Source organism: Oreochromis niloticus, linkage group LG20, assembly GCF_001858045.2.
Source record: "Oreochromis niloticus isolate F11D_XX linkage group LG20, O_niloticus_UMD_NMBU, whole genome shotgun sequence".
Lineage (NCBI taxonomy): Eukaryota > Metazoa > Chordata > Actinopteri > Cichliformes > Cichlidae > Oreochromis > Oreochromis niloticus.
Window position 1 is genome coordinate 22,983,619 of NC_031984.2, and position 18,797 is coordinate 23,002,415.

Here is an 18,797-nt window from a genome sequence, read left to right on the forward strand (position 1 = left end):
GAAGTAAATTCCTAACAAAAACAACAACATCATGACCCAGATTGATGATATATTACTTTACATTACTATATGCAACACCAGTTTATTAAAGATGTAAATAATGTTTTATTGTTGGATGGTCTACTTGAACTACTGTATAAAGTTTAGTAAGTAATCATAATAAAGTCATATCATTTATAACACTCCAGAAAACTCTGAAATGTGCCTCAAAGGCCGAATAAAATGTGGATGGACATACCACTAGAGTAATTTTTGTTGAGGTTTTGATGTGCAAATACTTTAACCCTAGTCTCAAGCAATGAAGTTGTTCGATAAGGAGTCTTCGAGTTGTCAAACATTTGTCGCCCTCTACAGTTTTCGAGTATGACCTGAGAAATCCTTAAAGACGCTATGCGCTAACATAGCTGGAAAGAGTGGGATTTTTCTGTATTCGTGGTTATTGACTGGCCAGATACAGCCGTATAATTACCATAAACGTCATTCTCTTTTCATTCTAGGTCAGCAAGACCCCTAATAGCTAATCTTCTAAAAGCCTAAGTGTTGTGTTGGTGGCGACGTTTCGTGATCCATTGTCCCCTCTGCATCCTTTTAATGGTACGGTCCGTTGCCTAGGTGCTGGTAGAAGCCAATTTACACCGCCACGCCTGTCCACAGCCGTCCGTATTTACTCTAAAAGGTTTGTAGAACTTTAACTTTGCATTGTGTGCTCAGCTTCACCGCCTCGGAGAAGTTAGGGTTAAGTACGAGTCTTAAGATATTACAGAGTCTATCATTTGCTGCCAAGCGGCCAGTGGTAAAAGCTATGGCTACCGTTAGCGAGCTAGCGTTAGCTCAATGTGAAGTATGCCTTGGTAAGTTTGGAAAGAACTTTGCTAACTAGCATCGTGGGAAGTCACATCTGTCTGTTTTCGTTGTGTAATATCTTACTAAAACAGCTTGTCTTGGTTAACACATCTGTGATTGTTACATATCTCTGACTGGCGATCTTGCCAAAAGAAATATAAAAATCCCCGTTTGCTCCTCTTCGTCAGACATTTTGGAAAGAAAGGTTAGCAGGGAAACAAAGATGTTTTTTTAAAAAAATTAAATGATCCTTGTCTATTATTGGGAAGACACTTGCATTGTTTTTATTGCAATGAATTTTCATAGATCTCCCTGCTCCATGAAATCTTCCTAAATGTTGGAGAGGAAGCTTAGTGCTAGATGTGTTATTCTTACCATTTAAGGAAACAGCAGATAAAACAGCTCACCAGTTTGGAGTTTTGCATAGCCTCGGGTGATGCAATGTGTGTCAGCTGTTAAAATGCCTGTGCCTGTCGCAGGTAGGAGGTAGATAATCTCTAAGCTTATGACTGCCTGTCCTACCTGGCAGCACTGTTCTAAAGAATCGCGTCTTTCACAGAGCGGACATGAGATACTGGATGGATTACTCCAACAATGTGAGTGCTGAAGTTTGAGGATCTGCTGATCTCCGCGCATCGTTGGAGACTGAGTTAGCAGAAATGTTATGTGGGATCAGTACTTCGACTGATGGAGATAAAGTTCATCCCTTACAGAGCTGCTGTGCCAAACTTAATTTGTAACGATGGATAATAAAGAGGTAACACAGCATTAGCTACTTTTGAGATACACTAGACCTTTCTGCTATGCTCCTATTTGCTGGCCAATGTAACTTTTCTTCATCTACGAAAACACTGTACCTAAACTGGTTTTGGGGGCGAATAAATCTTGCACGCACAATTACCAGTAGTTGAATTTCTGATCTTTTAACCATTTAGTCCGCGATAGCATAGACCAGGTGGTGCAATGTTTGACTACAACAAGTACATGAGACCTGATACCCAGTCTGTGACAATATGCAGGATGTTGTTGGAGCCGTGACAGCTCCCAGAGTAGTATGCAGTCTGCATGACCCCTGGCTCCAGTTACCAGCCCTACAACGTACAGTATTGAATTCTGCAACATGTGTTCAATGTCACATCATTGTACCATGTGTCACTGCAAAAAGATATACCATTGTTCATTATGCTTAGTCTTGTAGTTAGCTAGCAGGAAAATTGTATAGAAAAATAATCAAAAGTTTACATTATAGTAGCTCTTACTTAAATAACACTGGAGTTGAATAAACATTAGCAAACAAAGAATTATAAAACCCAAAGCTGCACATGCAAAGACAAGATGACTGAAAGGTGTTTTCATGTATAAACACTTAAAAGCTGCAGGTAAACATTGCATTAAAAAAAAATGATAACTGGACCTTCTCCGGACCTTCAGGTGTTGACAGAGCTGGACAAGATTTCTAGGCGGCTCCAGGAGGATGGCTTGTCACCAGGGGCCAGTGCAGAAGAGAAGCAGTGCCACCTTTGGCAGCAGCTTCTCAACAGTGAGGCGAAGCTTCATGGAGCTACCCAAGAGGTGCAGACCCTACGTGTGCAGCAAGCCAATGAGATGAAGGAGGTGAGACTCTCCTTTGTTGTTTTATTTGACCAACTTTCATCATAGAGTGACCCAATGACATGTAATGAAACGCCCAAACAAGCAGTCTAAAAAGAACATGAAGTACAATCATGAACACTTACATTCTTGTTTGTTATGGGTGTGGGACACATCAGTGTCACAGCTAAATTACACTGCAATTCTTTTTGTCTGTCAGCTGGAGAGCTATGTTGCACATATTCGTGGGCTGTTAGAAGAGCGAGAGGGCCTGGCTGCAGAATATGAAAGACACAATGAACAGCTGCAGCACGAACTTCACCAGATTCAACACCAGCTGGGTGAATTTTTCACAACTGTAGTACAATGCGTTGGCATTTTTTCCTTTGGGCTATACCCTAGCTTTGCTTACCAGTGGAAATGTACTTTGTAATTACTATGTTGCTGTAGAGCATCATTTGTTCTTCTGTGGGGGGTTTTATAATCTTACATGACAAACTGCTGACCAGAGGAAATCCTCCTTTCTTCTAGAGAGTCAGAGCAAGGAGTTGGCAGAGATGCTGGCTCAGGAGGACCTGGTGGAGATGGGCTTGACCAGCCCCAGTGAGATAGTGGCTTATTTACTGGTGGAGAGGGCCACACTGCTGGAAAGGTTGGAGGCTGCTGAGAGGAGACTGGAAAGTCAGAGTCTCAGTGTTAACTTGAAGGAAGTGGACCACCAGGTAAAGAGCTGACCTACGTAAATCAAAGGCTTTATTTGGATGTCAGTTATCTAGTGGGAACAAGGTAATTTTGAAATGTTTTGAGAGATAATAAAGTAAAATAGTATGCCCAAAGGCTTCATGCTTGTAGTGAAAAGCAATGGTTAAATCTAACACATGCAAAGACTGTATAAAGTAATGCTAAGTAAGGCCTTGTCTCTTTATGACATTTGGACAGGAGTTTATTTGCCACTTGAGGGGGGATGACCTGAGACAGCAAAAGGAGGATCTCCAGAAGACCTTAAATAACGCAAAGGTGAAGTGACGTTCATGCCCTGATGAGTTCCATGTCCGAATAGTGTTTGTTGTGAGTGCGTATACAGTGGTTTTTCCTCTCAGCAGTGCTCATCCCAGAGTCCGTGGAAGAAGCTGTTTGGCCTTCGCAGGTCTGGTCAGAGCAAGCACAGTATTAACCCTGTAGGTCTCCATTTTATAGCTTATGCTAAGTAATTTAACAGTGGTATCATGATAAAGAGCCAAACTTCACCGGCTTGTTTCAGAAGGCCACTGCTTTTTGAAATGTTTTCCACATTAATAATATACCTTATTATCTGCATGACTGCTGTGCTGCAGAGCATTTCACTAATACATCTATAAATGCATTTTTTTAGGGGTGTCCCTGGTTCTTAATGGTTACGCTGCATTTGACTGTCTGCGTGGACCTTTGCTGCATGTCATACCCTCCTCTCACCTCAACAATTTCATGTCTGTGTCTTCTGTGGCTGTCACTAAAAAAAAAAAAAAAAAAACTGATTTAAAGAACATAATTTGTCATAGGGCAGTGATGGCGTAACACAGGTAACAGCATGTGCACTTTTGGTCTTCCTGGTCTCTCTGTGCAGGTGAATGCTGGGATATAAATATATAACTAATTTCCCCTGCTTTGTTCCAGGCCTGCAGAGATGATTACTCGCAGTCTGAAAATGTATGTCTCTCACAACTGCATGTTGGGTCCATGCATCTCCAGTCTACCATTCCTACCATTCTTCTTTCCTCCCCTTTCTCCTCCTACTCCAGTTGTTAATCCCTTATTCCCTGTACATCAGGCTCACAGTGAGGAGATTTCCCAAGAGCGAAATGAGCGTCAACGACTGGAACGGGACTTGGAAGAAGCATCCCGGAGGCTGGCGATGGCTCATCAGGATATCCGCAGACTCACTAATGAACTGGATGCTGCCAAAAACAACAACCCAGACCCAAGCGGTATGTTGCAGTTACAGTATCTAAATTTTTGCCCTGCGCACACATCCTATTAACCTTTCCAGTGTTTAAAGTCAGCATAAAAGTAGCTTTGATGTCTCCCCCTAATGAAATGTCAGTTACCTGTTATTTATTCCCATAGATTTTGGTAACATACCTCATCTTTGACTTTACTGAATGTTAATATGAATGGATACAAATTGGCACTAAGCATATTTGTGGTCCACAGAATTAAAAATATGCTTTTAATCTCAGGATCTGAGCTTCAGGGAACCGTCCAAGAAGTAGAGAACCTGAGGAAGGAAGTGGAAAATCTCAAACACTCTGGTGAGACAGATTGATGGAAACTTTTCTATTTTAAAATTCAGGTGGACAAAAAATCACTATGTAGATATTTTGTATCTCAGTATAAACTGTGCTTGTTTAGTTTTGCTTGTATTTAATCTGTTTTCATATTGAAGGAAAGATAAAAATAATTTTAAAAACTTTACTCATCTAGTAAATTGTTTGCTTTTAATTCTTTTAGATTTAATTAATTTAATTTTAAGACTTCAGTCGCTGTGTGAAGCTACTTATAATTCTACAACACTGGAGTAAAAAAAATTTCATTATATAAATGTTACAAATATTTCCGGTTTCCCTGATATTGGTGGTGTTTTGGGTGAATCTGTCATTTCTGTGGAAGCTCAGTCATGGAGGCTCGCTGCTACACTTTCACAGTCATGTGAAAAACAAAGGCTTTTTTTTTTTACAGGAGTTCATGATTGGTTCAGTGACTGCAGCATCATTCATACACCACTATGCTTGACAGTTGCTATGAGGTGTTTGTGCTGGTCTGCTGTGTTGTTTTTCACCAAACGGGGTGCCATGCATTATGGCCAGGCATCTTTAATTTAGTCTCATCTGGACATTTTTTTCAGAAGTTTTGTGCTTCATTCAAATGCAAGTTTGCAAACCTAAGCCGTGGCATTTTCTTTTCAGACAGAAGAGACTTTCTCTTGGCAGTCCTTCCAAATTAGCATATCATGTTCAGCCATTTTTTAACTGTGCTGTCATGAACTTTAACATTTAAAATGCTAAATGAGGCCTGTAGAGTCTGAGTTGTAGCTCTTGGGTTTTTTGGAATTTCTCTGAAAATTGCATGGTCAGACCTCGGGGTGAATGACTGTGGCATTGTTTTAACACATACCTGCTCCCGACCAGAAAACACAGCTACTCTTGCTGCTTCCTTGTCTCAAGAGGTTTCCACAATCTGTGCCTCTGCATATTTGATTCGGCAGATTTTTATACCGCACCTTATGCAACCCTCAGGGGATTTGTATCCTCTCCTGAGATCAAACTGGGCATCTATGACTTGTTAGACAAATGTGTAAACCACTATTATTATGGCTATACTGCAAACTGCCAAAACCTTCTGCTTTTATAGGGACGATCACATTTGCTGATCACCAGTTAATCAAATGCATTTGATTATCAGCCTCTGGATGCTACTTAACCTTTTAATTCCTGTATAAGCAGTAAAAGTGCACAAGTTTAGTTTTTCGCATGTCTGCAGTTGTAGATAGATTTACTGGATAAGTAAATGGAACTGTATTTCAGCTTTTGGATGACCACACTAGTTCCAGTGATTCTGAACAGTAAATATAATTGTCATTACCAGCTGAATTTAAAAATGTAACTTTTAAGAAAGTATTTATTTTTTAATGTTAAAAAACATGTATATACTCAAGTTCCTCAAAAAATTCACTATACTTCACACATTGACCACCTGCCCTGTGCAATGGCAGTTCTCCATAGGTTGTAATCTAATTTTTTAAAATACAGCATCTGTGTGTGGGGGGCGGGGAAATGACATTTTAATCTCACATTAATACATTTTTCATAAACATGTTGTTTTTTTACTCCACAGATGTGATGAAGTTGCAGCAGGCTAAAGAGCAAAATGACAAACTAGATGCTGAGAACAGAGCTCTGAGGGACAGAATGCGTATTTTGGAGTCAGAGAAGAAAAATCTCCTTGACCAGGTCAGTATTTATAGAGCATACTTATTAATTTATTATAACAAAATGAATAAAATAAGTTATGACAGAAGCTTGGCACTGACTGGTGTTGTATTTTTTTTTTTTCACTTGGCAAAGAATGATGCAGCCAAAGAAGATAAAAAAGATAAAAATGTTTGCAGTGACCAACAAAACAATCTGTCTGCTTTATCAGCTCAAGAAAAAGATCACATTCACAAACGGTAAAAACTTGAATTCCTGGATAACTACATTATGATTAGTGTTATAATGAGTATTCGCAATCTGCTCTCTCTGGCTGTTTAATTGTAATTTATTGACGGTTAGGTGTCAAGAGGCTGTGGAAGACGGGCTTGTGCAGGTGAAAGAGCTGCAGCGACAACTGCAGAGGCTACGAAAGGAACATGAAGAGCTGGAGGAGAGGAACGAGGAGCTGGAGGCCTTGCTGGGGGAAGCCCAGAATGCTAGCAAAGAGGAGAGGCATCGCCATGAGGGAGAACTGGAGGGCCTGCGAAGAAGGGTACTTAGAACGCGTTCAAACATCAAATATCAAACTCATTTTACATTGTGGGCCACAAACAGCCTGTAAAAATAAATGTGTAGAATTACAGAAAAAGTTCTGGTAGCCCATTCTCCAGACTGTCATGTAATTATAAAACAGTGTCTTTGGCACACCAGTTCTGGCTCCAGGTCTTATGTTTGACACCCCTGCACCAGACACTCTAAAGAAAACTGTTTTCACAGTCATTTATTAATGGCCGTTTACTATAGTTTAGTTACAAATTTACCTAATGACTAATAATCTTACATTTCTATGCAGATCACAAACCTGGAGGCAGAGATAAAGAAGCAGAAAACCCAAGAGAAAATGTTGCAGAATGGAGAAGAGGTCAAAACCACCGAGTCCTACTTAAAGTTGGTAAGAAATGCTCTTTAATCACTACACAACACTGTGCGGTGAGAATTCAATGGCCCGTGGAGATCTTAAGTACGCAAATTTAAATGAGTAACTATGGTAAAGCTCACTACAAAGTACAAAGGGGTGCGAGTGATGATGTGACATGAAGAACTTTTTTGTTTGTTTTTATGCAGTATGCCTGTTTCTGTGTTCTTGTCTCACCATATATGAAGCACCTAAGGAACGGTGGTCAAGAGAGCCTGGCTATGCTTGAGGCTCGTCTGACTGAGGAGAAAGACTGGAGGAAACAGCTGGAGTTGGACCTCAGTGCTGCACAGGCTGCCCTGAAGAAAGAGAAAGAGGTAAAAACTAGACTTTTGCCTTGTGTGAAATACAGAACAGAAACACCACACGTACACAGAAATTCAATTTAGGACTGACGCAAAGAGTTATGGTTGTATTTTCCGAATGTTTTTAACAATGTTACAAACTAAACACCACACAGTTACAAAGTGTATTCTTTGGGTGTTATTCTTCGGTTCTTTACACCAAAGGCTTTGCAGATAAGCGAGCGAGAGCGAAACAAACTGAGACTTGAGAACAACAGCCTTCATATAGAATGCCAACAGGGGAAAACACTCATCAAGAGTCTCACTCAAGTCAAGGTGGAAAAAACACTTCTGGAAGAAAAGGTTTGTTAATTTTTCATTTTAAACATGATGAAACTGTCACAGTCTTTCTTCAGAGGAAAATGGTTATAGACTATAAATACTTTGGCAGAAATAGCCCTTTGGTGTAAATGTTTTAAAAAGTGAAAATACCCAGCACACAATACAGCTTTAGAGTATATGAAAACAGGTGTGTATAATACTAAAATAGTGTACAGCATGTATGAAAAAAGTTGCATACGTACTTCATATTGAATGTATTTAATATCTTGACTCCTAATTGATTAAATAAGTTTACCAATGAATCCCAGCTGAAATCGAAAAGCTCAAGTCCAAGTGTGCTGTTAAGTTTGCAGGCGTCTTCATTGTGTTTAAGTGGTGAATGGACAGAAATTTTAAAAAGCACTACCGAGAGACTGGGGATTTATTTATTTAATTATTCAAACTTTATTTATGATTATGGATATATGGGACGTTCATTGGGGGGAAGCAATGAAGGAAGCATAAACGAAGAAACTTGAAGCCGCTTTGGGATTTCTGAAAGACAACCTTCTCTTCCAAATCTGAGTTTATAAACTAGCTCTTTACACCTTTGCCAGGATGATAACTACTGTATATGCAGGCTATTATGCATATGATAAAATAACAAACTGATATTTGTGGTCTTTGTATTTACTCTATTAAAAAAGAGAACATTTCTTGACTAGAATTTCACTGATTATCATATGAAACAAAAAATTTTTCCAGCTACAAATTGACTGGTTCATGATTATTAGGTAATACAAAATTATAGCATATTAAACAAACTTCAGACTCTTAGCACTAACATAAGGTATTTCTGACACCGAAAATTAGAAGTAAATTTAATAACTATTCGCTAAATAAAGTATCCATTTTACTTTTGTGCAGGGCTGTAAATTACGTGTCAGTATAAATATATCAGTATGAATTTATAGCATGCATTAGTTTGACATTTACACCCCCCAACGTGAGTTTCTCATCACCTTACTGTCTTTAACTGTGTGGCTGTCAGGTCTCCCAGATGGAGCGTGCCTATAGCAGACTCCAGGGAGAGCTGCAGCGCTACAAAGACAGTAAGCAGACCCAAGAAGAGATGAAGGAAAACATGCTACACGTCAGCCAGCTGCAGCAACAAGCTAACCGGCTTACTGCTGAACTTACCAGCCTCCAGACAGCACACAACAGCCTGAGGTTGTTTTTTAGTTCCACAATAAGATAAGATATTTTATTCATTGCATATTTGGAAATTCAAATAATATATAGTACATGTATGGTATTTATGAGATGTGGATTGAAGTGGATCATTGTTGGATGAGAACTGATATCACTGCCTCAGTTGTTACTTGTGCCTTTTTTCAGTCAGTGATGAGATAAGACTGGAACATTGTAGCTTACTTGGTTTGCATATATGTGAATATTTCCCAGAGATGAGATGGCTTCAGAGCGGATGCAGACTGCAGAGCTACAGGCCAGGCTAAGCTCTAGTGTTCACGAGAAACTAGCAGCAGAGGGCAAACAGGAGAGATTGGAGCTGGAGATCCAGCGCCTTGTTAAGCAGCTTCAGTGGCATCAAGACCAACTATCCACTACGAAGGAAGTGCTTGGCAGCAGCCAGAAGCCTGAACTGCACATAGCTCATTTTGAACCTAGAGTCAGTCCAGTGGAAAAAAACAGAGAAGAGTGCTTGGCTCAGGTAACTGGATTGGTTCCTTTAGGTGGGGTTTGGGTAAATAGGGTATTTCTTATGCCAGAACTATAGAAGATGGATATAAGTGTTTTCACTGTCTTCTTTGGGGCAGGAGCTGAGTGATCTACAGAATAAGCTGGAGAAGGAGCGGCAGCAGGGTCTTGAGCACAAAATGGCCCTCGAGGCACAGGTGAATGAAGCCCAGGCACATATTAAGGTACATAAGAAAAACAAAAATCTATTCTGTATGTTTATTATGTAACTGGCTCTTTATTGCTATAATTGTCATACTGTAGCAGCTGCATTAGCCTTTATGCTTTAAGCAGCTGACATCTTAATATTCTTATTAATTAGTAACTTCAGCAATCTTACTGAAAGGCAGAAAGCTGAAATTTTATGGCAGTCCACCTCTCTTTTGTGTTGTAGTAATAATAATGATAAAAGTAATAATGTTGTAATTATTTTCATTACTAACACAAAAGCTTCGGGTGGCCTTCTTTCACTGGTGTTCCATTAAAATTACAGAAGGGCCGATTGTGTGACAGCCACATCTTACTTGGGGACACTTGACTATCTCTGTTCATTTGCAAAACCAGCATAAACATGAACACTGACAACAGTGTCCATCTTTAGTCCCAAGATTCTGTGCTGAAGCAGAAGACAGAAGAAGCTAAACAAATGAAGCAAGACCTGCAGAGGGCCCAGAGCCTGTTTACCTCAGCGGAGAAAGAGTTACGCTATGAGAAGGAGAAGAACTTGGACCTGAAGAGACACAACACGCTGCTGGACCAGGAAAAACTCAAGGTGAGTATTCCCCGAAACCCTCTGTTTATGACTTAATTTACTTATCACTTCCTCATCTTCATTCCACTGTTAAGAGATGTCCAAATAGGAAGCGATTCACAGCAACATGACGGCCAAAGAACGCTGGATGATTTTAAAGCGATGATGGGAAAAATAACCACGAATGAAGTGACTACTGTGATAGCAAATAATACTGTAGATTGACATATGAAACTGGTAACTACATAGGAGTGTTACTTAGGCAACCATAGCCTGAAATCTCCGTTATCAACCAACCATCAGCAACAAAGTGATGCGCGACATGCAGATCGCCTTCTGTGTGGACAACCCTTGAGTCACTTTAGTTACTAGATACTAATCATTATGAACAAATGTGTAACTGCAATCAGCATGTAAATGAACACTCAACATCTTTTTTTTGTTTTTTACATCTGCTGTCCTCCCACATGTTTTCTCAGCTTAGTGCAGAACTGAAGCAGGTCCAGACAAAGCTGGTACAGATGGAGCAGAAAGTCACCGGTCAGGCGGCTGAGTGTGAACATCAGCAGCAGAAAATCAGGCAATTGGAGCTGGAACTGGCTCGTAGCTCCACCAACCGCAGTGCCACTACTAGTCTGCAGGGGGACCTCCAGGCTGAGAGGGCACGACTCATCGCTGCTGACAAGAAGGTTAGTCAGTGTGTCAACTGCTTTTAAAGGCTCCAAGTGGTTTTATTCAACAGTTATGTTATTCTTGCTGTAGTTGTTCTTATCAGTGAAATAACCAGTGACACCATACTGAGCCCTTAATGGAATATCCAGTCTATGACATGTTTTGGTCTTAAGCAAATGAAGTTAATGCTTTTCTGAACATTGATTAAGATGAAGAAGCGGCTGCAGTCAACATTATTTGCCAACATTGTAGAATATTTTTTTGTTGGACATCATCAGGAAATCCTGACATATTTTGTTGATGGTTGTAAAGTTAGGAGCTTGTGTTTTTGTGTCTGACTGAGCAAAACCTGTGGTTCTGTTGTGGTCTGGAAGGTCCTGGAACTACAACAGCAGCTTAAGTCTGTCCAGCACCAGCTGCGTGTGGAGGAAGCTCGCGCAGGCGAGACCAACCGCTTGGAGAGGGAAAGCAGGGATCTGTCTGATGCCTTGTCATCTCTGAGAGCCCAGCAGCAGGAAGAGCACATCACCAGGTCCCACAAAGTGCAGCACAGCTGACACTGTCCTTTTTCTTCACCTGCTTTTTATGAGCTTTGAATCATCTTTTTTTTTTCTTCTTCCGGTCTCCTCTCAGGAAGCTGTTAGAACAGCGCGAGGAGGAGCTGCAGCAGCAGGTTCGCTCCTTGAGGCATAAGGAGGCCTCACTGACCAGGACAAATGCAGAACTCAGCCACCGTGTCCAGCAGCTGGACACCCGTCTATCCGTCCTGGAGGCTGAGCTTAGCAATGCTAGAGAGGAGGTGAGGAATGGTGTACCATGCTTCCTAAGATCTGCTGTGGTGCTTGAGGTCTCATTGAACTGAAAGCTTTCCCTGAAAAGTGACAGTCAAAACATACACCCATTCCAAGTTTGCTACACGCCTTAAAAGGAGTGTGTTATTAAGTGTCTTGTTTGTTTGTTTTTTTAAGGTGCCCTGCTGACAGCCCATATCAAACATTGTTTGTGCAATATGTATCTTCTGTCACTTCCTCTGTTTTCGAGCTAAGATTTCAATCCTTTGCTGCAAACCAGAAAGTTTTTCAGAGGAATGCATACTCAGTTTTGACAGTAAGCTGCTATACACGGCACATTTAACCTATTAAGTACATTATTTAAGATTGCTTGATTGCTGACAGATATACAAAAAAAACTATCATATTGCAAGCAGTTTGCTGTCAGCGCTTCACTGTGTTTAGCACGATTGTACATTTTATGCAGCTGTAATATCTGTTGAATGTATATGTTCTGTAGGCAAAGGACAGCCAGGCGTCACGTCAAAAGCTGCAGGAGGAGCTGTTGGCCAGTCAGCAGGATTGTAAAGGACTGCAGGATGAGCTGCAGCAGGTTCTCCTCCAACTCGATGTGCATGTCAGGTTAGATGCATCTAACAACCATAATATAACATAAAGTAAATGGTAATTATGTTACATTAACCTTTTTCCTCTGCTCCACCAACCAGAAAGTACAATGAAAAACAGAGTCAACACAAGACCAAACTGCGTCAGGCCAAGCAGGTGTTTCTAAAGGCAACCGAACAGAGAGACAGCACCATCCAGAAACTAGAGAATGATCTCGAGCTTGCTTCCATGCTTTCTCAGAAGGTCACACACATGAAGCAGAATGCTGACTCCTAAATATTCCTGAAGAGATGTGAAGCACTGTAGAAAAGTGTTCTTCACAATCTGTTTTCATCATTTTTTCTCCTGTCTCCTGAATTGTGATAGGACAAAGAGAGGATCCAGTTAGTGATGGAGGTCAATGAGAAGCTTTTGGAGGAGAAGAGGGAACTGGTGCAGAAGATAATTGAGGCTGAGGAGATGGGCAGCAAGGCCATGAAGACCGCCTCAACAGTCCAATATAGGTATCCTCAGTCACTGTTTACACATGCACATGATGCAGAACCGTATGAATATTACTCTTTTAATTATTTCAACCAGAAGTAGAAAATACTATTTGTCAACTTCATTAGAGTTGCATAATACAGTGCTAAGAAATCACGTTTACTTGTACATATATTGAAATGGTTGGAAAGCTTTATATTTAGTATTTAACACAACAAAATCATGTTTTTTTTAGTTGTTAGCCTGAATGTTTTTGTAACTAAAGATGAAAAGGATATGTTGGAAAAATTATTGTGAAGTTGTGAATGTGAACATTATTGTGTTCAAGGGTTAACCTCTTAGAAGTGGAAAACAAACAACTGCAGGATGAAACCTTGAAACTCTCCAATCAAGTCAGTTCTTTAGAGCGTGCTCTGAGGAATGTCCAGTCACTCTACAGCATGGAGGTAGCTCTTTATTCATCTTCATGTTTTTGCAATATTTTTCTATACACATATTAAAAATGACAGGATTGCCATTTCACTAAATGACTGATGTTTTTTTAATAAAATAAGAATAAAAGACTGTAAAACTGTTTCTCATCTCACTGTATTAAAAAAAATATGTTGGCATGCTTGCTAATAAATTTTAAATGATCAACAGAATGCCAGAAAAATGCTTCCCACTGATGCTCTCACTGACAGCATCCTACATACATCTGCACTAAGGTAAGACAATTTTAAGAGAACAGCTTGCTGACCTAAAATATTGATTGATTTTTGCAATTTGGGCAATTTTCATATCATCTGTGGTTTGTCATCAGTTTGACGTCAGGTTCTGGTAACAAACTGGACGTCCTGGATGCAATCTGTCGGGTGAAGGTGGACGATGGTGTGCTGGCGGATGGCACCCGGACACCTTTCACCACACACCAACCTTCAGAGCAGGGATACCTGAATCTCACTTCCCCATTGATTCCTCCAGCCTCTGCCAAAGGGGCGGAGGAGAGCTCTAAAAGCAGTGACCAGGCATAAGAAATGGTACGATGTCTGTCTTCATCTGCAGGGAAAAATCTGTGTAGAAGTGATGAATTTATATTATATATAGAATTCAAATTATCCTTGTTAAAAGAGTAATAATGAAAGGGAGCTTCCACTACATTTCTGCTCAGGATGGTGTCTACGTTGTATGTGTTAGCAGGTTCTTCTCTTGCTGGGAGGTACATATATATATTTCAAACCAGATTTTGGACAAGGGAAAATTTTGGTTGTTTGTAAAAAAACAAAAAATGCCTGTGCTAGTGTCAATACGATATTTTTATTACATATTTTCAAGGGGGCATTATCTAACAGGAGATTTGACTTGGTAGCTGAAGAAGTGAAACGATTCTGTAAAACACTCTAAGCCGTGCATAGACAGCAGTTCGTTATTTGCACCAGCGCACCAAATCAAATCGGCGATTAAAAGCCTCATGTTGGCTCACGGGAAAGATTGTTTTAGTGTAAATACTTAAAATCACATTAGTGCTTTTCACGCTAATGCAGTGAATGACTCTTCATGAGGAATATTTGAATGGTACTAGTTTAAACTGAGCACTTTATAAGACGTTTAACTCGTGTTTACATTTGGGGAAAGTGTAATGCTGTAGTGGGATATTAAAGGTATGCATATTTCCCCAATTAAATTTAACCTTGGCAGTGTTCTGATGCCGGTGAGTGCAAGCGTGTGCTGGTGGATGGTGCCCGGACACTTTTCTCCACACACCAACCATCAGAGCAGGGATACCCGAGTCTCTCTTCCACATTGATTCCTCTAGTCTCTACCAAAGGCACAGAGGTGATAGTAATGATTTAATGTGTCAAAGACATTTTTAAAAGAATAAGCATTTTTACAAATGTAAATAAATCGTACTGATTTCATATCAACCATAAAGACAGACTCAAGATAGACAAGTTGGACTCAATTTTTCGTTTAATAAGAGATTGCCATACACTGAAAGTCAATACTGGACTCTGTTCAGAGATGAGTACTAGCTACAATCAGTGCTTTATTTACTATTTATAGTTTTCTTTTAGTCTGCAAAGTCACACAATTCCAGGCATTTTTTTCCTCTTTTTTAAACTTTTTTTTTCTGTTCTCCAAGGACCCGCTGTTTAAGGTATTTGTGCTTTAGTCACAAAGACGATCAGCAGTAAGACTTTAGTCATTTGCAAATGGCATTAAATACAGGTTTTGTATCCACCGTTATACACTGTCTTTGGTTTTGTCTTCAACGTGCCTGAAATGACGAAGTGTGAATACATCTGATAACAAAAACGACATGGAAACAATGAGATGTAGTCAATAAGAAACTTTCACTTCTGTTGTATTTGTACAAATGCATTTTTAAACAAAGCTATTTTCATAAATAAAGACTAATAAATAAACAATGCTTGTTTGTTTTTTAAAATTTCCCCTACATCTCACTGTGCACTGTCGTGACTCTGCGAAGGATGCAAAGCTGCTTTTATTTTACACTGATAGCATTGAGTTTAACATCTCAGGAGTTGTTTTATAAATTACTGCTGTTACCATCTGCTTTTTAATAAAGTTGCTCAGTAGAGTTTTCACTTTAATTGTTGCCTGACATGTATTAGCTTTAAATCCTCGTTGAGCAACAATATTATTATAACTGCATATTATGCATTTCACATTTCTCATCTGTGTGGGTATCAGTGTAAAAACCAAAAACAGGAAGAAACCCACAGAAAAGCATATCAATCATATTGGGTTTTTTTGTTTTGTTTTTCTTTGGGAGGGTTTTTGCTACAACTTGGCAACAAGGCGAAATAGCTTCAAATTGATACCATAGGTGTATCTACTAAAACATCTTTGAAGCTCAGTATCATCCACCTAAAGGTCAGAGGTCAAGGTTTCTGAAAATATTGTGAATGGAGAAACTTGAGACAAGGCGATGTAGGATTTTTAAATAAATACCATAGGTGTGTCTACAAGGAGGCTAAGGGGTTAGCACTGGCAGTTGCCAGTATTTTTATAATTTGTAGAGATAAAGAAATAACTTCTAATAAGGTCTTTTGGAAATTTTCCATTCAAATCAATTTGAAGCTGTTCATCGTTTTATCACTGGAGAAGAAATTCTGTCATAATCCTTAATTTATGATGTTTTGCACTCAGTTTTGTAAATGAGAACAAAATAATAATTTTATATTTTATTGTTTGGATGAAAGATTGTGAATGAAAGAAAGTGACGGTCTAGGGTGGGTGTGGTCCTTTTCAAAACTCTTTCCCTTATAAAAAATATATAAAAATAAAATGCACAGAATCCTCTTTAGTATTATGCATCTGTGGAGGTTTTATGTTGACATGATAGTGAATAAACTGTATTGCAATACCTATTTTAAGTTCTTAAATCTTTCCTCCAAGTAGCACTAAACAGATACTGAAATGCATATTACACAATAAAAATGAAACTGAAAAAAAAAAGTAGTTGAAACTAAAATGAAATGAACAATCTGATCTAAATAAATGATAAAGTAAAAATAAAAGGAACGTTGATGTTAAATACAGTATTAACAAGCACAACCTAAATGATGTGAAATGCTTCCCAAAGTGTTTTAACTAAGTATTATATAGCGAGGCTCTTGTGGTGTGAGCAGCTCTGTCAGCGGTTTTAGTGACATTTCGGCCATCGCAGTAACAGGAAGAGGGCTGTAAACAGGAAGCCTTAGTAGCTGGTGAGCATCCTGCAGGCCACAGATGGGCTGTAATAACAGTTAAAGAAAGGATCTGTCATAACTGGTTTACTTAATAGGAAAAGGAACCTCAGTGTTGATATGAAATATGGCAATAAAGGTTTTGACAAATGCTTTTAAAGTAATAGTGATTCCTTAAAGTGCATGGCAGTGCAGGCAGCCATGCACAGGAATAGTTTGGTATTAGAGTAATAGACATGCGTGAACTGTAGTACCTCTTTTATCCTCTGGGTGGCTGTCTCCATTCGAGGATCTCAGCAAACTAAACCTTTTTTTAATCATCCTCCAGTCAAATAAGTTTATTAGTGAAACATAATTGCTGCTTAAGACAGATCACTTCCTAACAATAGCTAAGATTAAGTGTTTCATTAGATTGCTTTAATGTTTAGATCAAAATTAGGAAATCTGATAGTGTCATAAATCTTGTTCATAAAAAGGGCATTATTCAGACAATATTTCTTGTCAGTGTCTCTCAGATGCTGCACTGTGGTATAACTATGTAAATGTATTCTGTGTTGCTTTGAGATGATTGACAGGCATCCCCTGAATCCTCAAACAAGGAGAGATATTAAATATGGGTTATTATACGGGGTGCAGTGAATAGAGAGGACTAATTTTACCCCCAGGAGTGGAAAGGCCGTGCAATTTACATGTCCAGCCGTCATGCTTATAGCAAGCTTAGTAGCCAGTGGGATTTCATCGGTGGGCTTTTCAAGATCTGACATTTGTGGTTTCGAACGTTATCTGAAATACTGGACAGTTTGGAAGGTTTGTATGTTAGATGCTTTTGCACATGCATGTTTCAAGCTCATAAACAAGGTTAGAAATAAGTATTTTCATAAATTGGTTTTATTAAAAGAAAATTGAGGTATGTTTCACTTTGCATTCTCAGCCATCCGAACCTCCTTTCATCTCCATCGCTTCCCCTTTTATTCCTCCAATGTTTTCCCTTTTCCTCTCGTCCTTGGGAATTCAATCATGGAACAGTGTTGCTGGAAACCTTTCCTCTATGTATTCATGTAACAAGGCTTGGCTGGTGGGTGTTATTGTATGTCCTTGAAATGATGTAGATGCTATCAGTTTCACTGCTGGCTGTGAATGTTGAACGTGTGAATGAGGTGGAAAAAAAGATGGTTCGGTGCGACTGTAAGCGAGCAGGTGACGGCGGTGATGACTGGAGTTGTGAGAGCTTCAAATAAGGTCATCTGCCCACGTTTATGGCCGTATTATTCCTTTTCTACTGTCCTCAAACACAGGCTTATAGATGTGGCCATGTAGCAATGAACAACAGCAAATTGATATATGCACAACGTGGATGGGGGAATTTTATTTTTTATTTTTTTGAGGATGTCTAGCTTTCTGAAATTAAATATGGACCTGTTTCACGAACCTAGGTTTTCTTTCTCCAGCATCATGACAAAATCATATGACAAACGTGATAAATGGACATAATTCAACTCATCTCGTGCTCTTGTGCCCCAAAACAAGACTCGGAGCCACCTCTTGACCTCTAGGCCCCTCCCCTCTAAGATCTGCTACTGAATGATGTATTGCATTGTGCATTAACCTGCCATTGACCTCTCTATGCTAAACCCAATTGCCATATTATCTCCACTGTAATGTCCCACTCCCAGTGAATCAGATTTTGTCCCCCACTTTACCCCCGGGCTCAAAAAAAAAAAGAAGAAGAAAAGTCTTAAATGAGCGCTACGTATCAAAAAGAATTGGGGGTTGTGAGGGGTTGGACCCTGACTCACCAAAAAAGTCAGGTAAAAGCACACATTGAAGAGCTCCAACTGAAAGGGGAAGTTTCAGGTGGGCATGTAAAGCATCATTTTCTGATTAGAAACAGAATTTAGCTCTTTAGCGCTGTCCTCTCTGACAGACACCTGACACTAATGTCTCCAATTATTGCCAGCAGGCTTGACAAATAATTACTTTTCTTATTACGATCAATGTGTTTGACCCACGTGTCCGCTTGCTGTGCTAATACCAAGAATAATGATAATCCCTGTGATAGTGTTTTGAAGTCAAAATAATACTA

The 18,797-nt window shown here is 39.5% G+C and overlaps 1 protein-coding gene across 8 annotated transcripts; it reads left to right on the forward strand.

Moving 5' to 3' along the window:
- Positions 1-434: 434 nt before the first annotated feature.
- On the forward strand, positions 435-15,427 carry ccdc30 (coiled-coil domain containing 30). 8 transcript variants are annotated; one of them, XM_025901723.1, is made up of 28 exons: positions 435-676; positions 1,403-1,600; positions 2,275-2,457; positions 2,654-2,774; positions 2,965-3,155; positions 3,373-3,450; positions 3,534-3,611; positions 4,241-4,397; positions 4,650-4,721; positions 6,304-6,419; positions 6,534-6,637; positions 6,741-6,933; positions 7,234-7,332; positions 7,545-7,673; positions 7,866-8,003; positions 9,013-9,191; positions 9,426-9,693; positions 9,800-9,904; positions 10,321-10,491; positions 10,950-11,159; positions 11,517-11,674; positions 11,776-11,941; positions 12,433-12,554; positions 12,641-12,782; positions 12,906-13,042; positions 13,351-13,468; positions 13,665-13,729; positions 13,825-15,427. In XM_025901723.1, the coding sequence occupies exons 2-28, from the start codon at positions 1,586-1,588 to the stop codon at positions 14,033-14,035; spliced, it is 3,726 nt and encodes a 1,241-aa protein (XP_025757508.1). In that variant the 5' UTR covers positions 435-676; positions 1,403-1,585; the 3' UTR covers positions 14,036-15,427. The 8 variants fall into 8 exon arrangements, 7 of the variants coding, with proteins under 7 accessions (XP_025757508.1, XP_013126597.1, XP_019205551.1 ...); XM_013271143.3 differs by lacking the exon at positions 435-676 and adding an exon at positions 711-851; XM_019350006.2 differs by lacking the exons at positions 435-676; positions 1,403-1,600 and adding an exon at positions 1,819-1,941.
- The last annotated feature ends 3,370 nt before the right edge of the window (positions 15,428-18,797 follow it).

Coding starts and splice junctions, on each gene's coding strand:
- ccdc30 (XM_019350006.2), top strand. CDS start 1,909: ATGACCCCTGGCTCCAGTTACCAGCCCTACAAC. Junction 4,398..4,649: donor CAACAACCCAGACCCAAGCG/GTATGTTGCAGT, acceptor TTTTAATCTCAG/GATCTGAGCTTCAGGGAACC. Junction 8,004..9,012: donor AAACACTTCTGGAAGAAAAG/GTTTGTTAATTT, acceptor TGTGGCTGTCAG/GTCTCCCAGATGGAGCGTGC.